General features: G+C 38.2%; 1 protein-coding gene across 1 annotated transcript; it reads left to right on the top strand.

The window, feature by feature from the left end:
• The first annotated feature begins 4,638 nt into the window (after positions 1 to 4,638).
• LOC128491683 (olfactory receptor 476-like) lies at positions 4,639 to 5,559 on the top strand. The gene has a single exon (XM_053463997.1). The coding sequence runs from the start codon at positions 4,639 to 4,641 to the stop codon at positions 5,557 to 5,559; it is 921 nt and encodes a 306-aa protein (XP_053319972.1).
• The last annotated feature ends 241 nt before the right edge of the window (positions 5,560 to 5,800 follow it).

Here is a 5,800-nt window from a genome sequence, read left to right as displayed (position 1 = left end):
TTAGATATTGTTTTTTTCAGGACAAGAAGGGCTTTCTTTAGATGACATTGTTTTGATTGTATCATATTATTTACTATTAAAAAAAGTATAAAATATGGTGAAAAATTTAGAACTTTTAGTTGAAAAATCTTTTTCTCATCTATAAAAGGTAATGAAAAAACCTGCTAAATAGATTCTACTATTTGTCCTGAGTTTGGAAATACCCAATGTTTTTGTGTTTTTTTGCTTTTTTCTACACATTATGGGGCAAAAAGTACAGGTAGCGTTTTGCTATTTCAAAGCCATTTTTTCCAAATCTGGTAATTCTTCCCCCCATGTGCCATTTCGGGTATCTTTGAAGCCGGCCAATGCAATTTACCCCATCAAGTCATATATTTTTGAAAACTAGACAGCCCAGGGTATTCCAAATGCTAGTATTTTAACCCTTTCCAAGTACTAATTCTACCATCAGCCTTTGTCAAACTGTGAGGTAGTCTTTTTTTTGCATTTGTTTTGGCACACACATTTTACTTTAGGTATGACTAAACAGGTTCTGGTATATGTCACCCCAATATGTGTTCAGCAACATCTCCTGAGTACAGCGATACCTCACATGAATGATTTTGCCTGGCTGTTTGGGGGCAAAAGGGCCACATTTGGGGCATGCGCATTTTCAATGTTGAACTTTGGCATTTGGGGATCCACTGCCCATGCCCTATTTGGTACATCTTTGAGCTGGGCCATTTCAGTATGCCCAATAAAGCCATATATTTTTGAAAACTAGACACCCCAGGGTATTTCAAATGCTAGTATTTTAACTCTTTCCATGCACCATATCTACCACCAGTCTTTGTCAAACTTTGTGGTAGTCATTTTTTTGCATTTGGTTTTCCACACACATTTTACTTCAGGTATGAATTTAAAAGTTCTCGTATATGTCACTATCACAAAACACCCCAATGTGTGTTCAGCAACATCTCCTGAGTACAGCGATACCCCTCATGAATGATTTTGCCTGGCTGTTTGGGTGCAAAAGGGCCACATTTGGGGCATGCACATTTTTTAATGTTGAACTTTGGCATTTGGGGATCCACTGCCCATGCCCTATTTGGTACATCTTTGAGCCGGGCCTTTTAACCCACTATACGCCACTCTGCCTCCTGAATTGCCTTATACTTTCCTATATGCCACTCTGCCCCATAATATGCTTCTTAACGCCCTAAATTTCAGAGTAGCATATAGGGGTATAAGGCATTTGTTGAGGCAGAGTGGCACATAGGGGGTCAAAAGGCATATCACGGGGCACAGGCGCATATAGAGGGTTAAAAGGCATATCATGGGGCACAGTGGCATTTAGAGGATTAAAAGGCATATCATGGTGTACAGTGGCATATAGGGGGTATAATGCATTTCTGGGGCAGAGTGGCAAGCCTGGGGGCAGATGTGCATAACTGGGGGGGCAGGTTGGAAAATAAAAGGAAATAAATCAAAATATTTTTCTCAATCATAGCTTTTATTAAATAAATAGTTTACATGAATAAACATTTACTGGTAAAACTTTTTTCCTATAGGGTCGTCTTATATTCAGGCTCTTTCTTTTTTTCCTAAATTAATATTCAGATTTTGGGGGGTTGTCTTATAATCGAGCAAATAACCCTTTTTTTACCTTGCTCTCCTGCCAGGCTGGTAATTACATATTTCAGTGACGCTGGTACTATGTTGAGTAGGGGACCCCACCCACTGAGAAATGGCCCCTTTCACACAAGAAAATAATACACACAATTGAAATGCAAATTATATATAGAATATATTGAAATAAACAGGTATTATAATATAAGGACCCAGCTGCTGTGCCTATGCAGTTCAGTTCGAGCAGTGGGTGCACAGTCCTGAGAATATATATATATATATATAAATAACACAGATATCTGATTAACTTGCAACACCAGCTCCCCCACCCTAAATGTAGGTGTTCTTCCCACCCAGATGTCCCTGTGTTGGTGCACTGTTGGGGCCCTTGATGCAGGTAGCGCTACCCGGGGAGACAAGGATATATATATGTTGATATATATATATATTAGTGAAGTACCTCCTCTTTAGTGTATTCAGGCATCTCTGGGATGTTGCCCCTTTAACCTCCTGGCTGAGAGTATAACTGTCTTCCCACACAGATGTCTGTCTGCAGCTCTGCTTTCACCTCACTGATACAGGATGCAGGACTTGGACGCTCTGAGTACTTGCAGTCTCTCACACTCACTCAGGAACATACAGCACCATGCTGTATTCTCTGCACACTTCTACTTCAACTTCAGTGTACTGCTTGGATGTCAGCAGCACACACACTAAAGGCAGCAGGTTTACCTCAGGCCTGCTTACAGGGAGGGCAGTCTATCTGTTTCTTCCTAGATCCTCTCCTCTGATAGGCTCAGAAACATTTCCCTAGCTCAGGAAGACTGACATATGTCCCAAAGAAATCCTGATTGGCTTACAGGAGACAAGTGACCTGGTGCTGGAGGGGAAGGTCAGTATCCATGACAACCCAGCTGCAATGTTATTAGACAGAATGACTGCACTGGGTTACAACGGTTTATATATATATATATATATATATATATATATATATATATATATATACACACACATATTTATATCTGTAATCAGGAGAAGTTGGTGAACATGTCCTAGCATTTATATTTATTAGTTTTTGGATGTTTCTATGGTTTCAGACTAAAGCCTCATTTTTTCTTTAAAACGGGATGTGTCGTTTATGTGGGTACATTGAATACGTAAGATGGAGATCTTGATTAAACCATTATATGGCTAAAATCACAAAAAACGTACTGTGCGTATGGTACTAAAAAAACACAGTATGGAAAGTGTTAAGCTTACATGCCTTGCTCTATTTTTGAGACCCTTACTAGGGTTAAGGCTGGATTTTACTGTTTTAATATCGCTAACGTTACATTAGATTGGAAGAGTTTTCTGGTCTTTCTCCCATCTTCCTTCAATCGTTCTCCATCACCCTCTCAAGTCTTTTCCCTTCGCCATTTTTTCTCTTATTCTATCTATAAATTAAACCAAAATTGACCGAATATCCATATAGATTTTTAGTTAATATCCTTTGTTTACTGTAACAGTAATCTCGTAACCATCAGAGACTACAGTAAAAAAAATGGCCAAGACAGATTTGTAATCCCATTCTTGTTGTTTTGAGACTCCGTGCTTGGAACTCTCTGTGTAATACCCGTCCCCAGTGTTCTTAAACCGAGATGATGTCATGTTCTTTTTGTACAGTATAAAGCTCTCCGGAGCAGTACTGACTGTTGATGACACTTTGATGGCTTTCTGCTACAGAACGACTGTGTGTCTTACCTTAAAATAATTTCAATATTTTCTTAAACCTTTATTTCTCTGATTTAATCTTCATTTTTGATGCTATAATAGAAGAGACCAAATGGGTAAGTTTATCAAATTACGCTTTATTTCAATTTTGTCTTTTAATTTTGTCTTTTAATTCAGTTGGTCAAAAGGGGACTCTGCAAACTCAATGACTCTTCTAATATTCTTCCTCTATTTAACAATGCGTTGTTAGGTCATTATCTCTATACTATATCCCGTTCTCTATATAAATATCTAAGTACTTCCACTTCCTTCCTGAACCCCATCGTCAAGCGGTAGATGATAGAGAATACATTTTAAGGATGTTATTGCTAGGATCATGCATTATATGAAATTTCTGATCATTTTCACTATTTCTCTTCAGAGCCCTTTGTGTTCATTAAATGATCTCTATATTCAGTTCTGTATCTTACTTGGGGTTGAACATATAGTGATAAAATAATATTGTAGCACCCACCATGATATGGGACCAGCTTTGAGGACCTTGCAAGCTAAGCTGAAACTTTGGCAATGGTATATTATTAAAGGGATTTTACAGATCATAGTTACATAGTTACATAGTTACATAATTCATAAGGTTGAAAAAAGACCTAAGTCCATCAAGTTCAGCCCTTCTACCTAACCTTCCTATTCTTGATCCAAAAGAAGGCAAAAAAAAACCCCTAATTAAGCTACTTCGAATTCTGCCATCAGGGGAAAGAAAATTCCTTCTTGACTCCAAGAGGCAATCAGATTTCTCCTTGGATCAAGAAGCTCTAAAATATTAATGTTATCCTATTTATATCCCTGTATGTCCTGCCTTTCTAAGAAAATATCGAGGCCCCTTTTGAAGGTATCTAATGTATTGGATAACCCCACCTCCCTTGGAAGTGAATTCCATACCTTTATTGTCCTCAATCATCTGATTTGTTTTGTTTCTGATGTGATCAAAAGAGTGTGGTGACCCTGGGTGGACTAATAACTTTCCCCTCTAACCTTTTTTTTTGCAGGTCGTATATAAAGTCTTATACCACTAAGGTCTGATTCCAGAAGCAACAGTATTTGGTTTACCAATTATTGGAGGTCCTAAAGATAACAGCCTGCTTGTGGATTGTTGTCACTATTAATTCTTTTTTATTATTCAACATGGAATTTTAGTTTTCTTTTGTTCATGTTTATATTCAGACTTTTCATATCATTTTTCCACATTAACTTCACAGAGCCGAGCAGGAGGGGGAGACTCCATAAGTAAGAAGCGGAGGAAACGCCTTTTCGTTTGGAATGAACCACACAAAGGTGGTGGAGATTCTGCTGTTGGGTTTTCAGAATCCAAAGAGTTTAAAGTATTTTCTATTTGTTCTGTTCCTTGTGCTCTACATCCTGACATTACTCGGAAACCTGCTGATTATTATATTGGTGGCAAAGTTTCAGAGGCTGCAATCTCCCATGTATTTCTTCCTCACTCAGTTATCGGTGTGCGATATTCTTCTGACCACCAATATAGTCCCCAACCTGCTCCATGTTATAATTAATGGAGGAAGCACGATATCTTTAGCTGGCTGCATCACTCAGTTTTACTTTTTTTGTGTCACAGAAACCACAGAATGTTTCCTTCTCACAATGATGTCCTACGACCGGTATTTGGCCATTTGTCGCCCGCTGCATTACACGTCCATCATGAGTTTTAGGCTCTGTTTCCAACTCATTCTTTCTTCTTGGCTTTTAGCATGTATACCAACATTTACTTTTGCACCCATGGTTTCAGTGATACAGTTCTGTGGTCATGTCATTGACCATTATTTCTGTGATTTTGCTCCTCTTTTAGAGTTGGCTTGTACAAAGCATACTGTTATTAAAATTGCTGACTTTGTCTCAGGCGTCCCATTTGTGGCTGCCCCTGTCATCTTTATTGCTTTTACATACGTTTCCATTTTAATCACCATACGAAAAATCACCTCCAGCACCGGACGGCAAAAAGCCTTCTCCACCTGCAGCTCTCATTTGACTGTAGTGTGTTCCTTCTATGGGACTGTAATAGCGGTTTATTTGACTCCTTCCAAAGGGGAATCGTTTGATACAAATAAAGTGTTGTCTCTTTTATACACCGTCCTATGTCCATTTTTTAACCCCATTATATACACTCTTAGGAATCAAGATATTAAATCACTTCTGAACAAGTTTATTGTGATTCGTAAAAAATGATTAACCCCTTAAGGACCAGGCTGTCTTTTACTTTTTGTACCCTTTGGGACCGAGGCTGTTTTAATACTTTTGCGGCGCTCGTGTTTAGATGTAATTTTCTCCTCGCTCATTTAGTGAACCCACACAAGTTATATGTTGTTTTTTTCAGGACAAGAAGGGCTTTCTTCCGATACCATTTTATGATCATATTATCTAATTTTCCTATTAGAAATAATAAAATATGATGGAAAGTTAAAAAAAA

This window comes from Spea bombifrons, chromosome 4 (genome assembly GCF_027358695.1).
Source record: "Spea bombifrons isolate aSpeBom1 chromosome 4, aSpeBom1.2.pri, whole genome shotgun sequence".
In the NCBI taxonomy this organism is placed as follows: domain Eukaryota; kingdom Metazoa; phylum Chordata; class Amphibia; order Anura; family Pelobatidae; genus Spea; species Spea bombifrons.
This window is presented reverse-complemented; position numbering and strand designations above follow the sequence as displayed.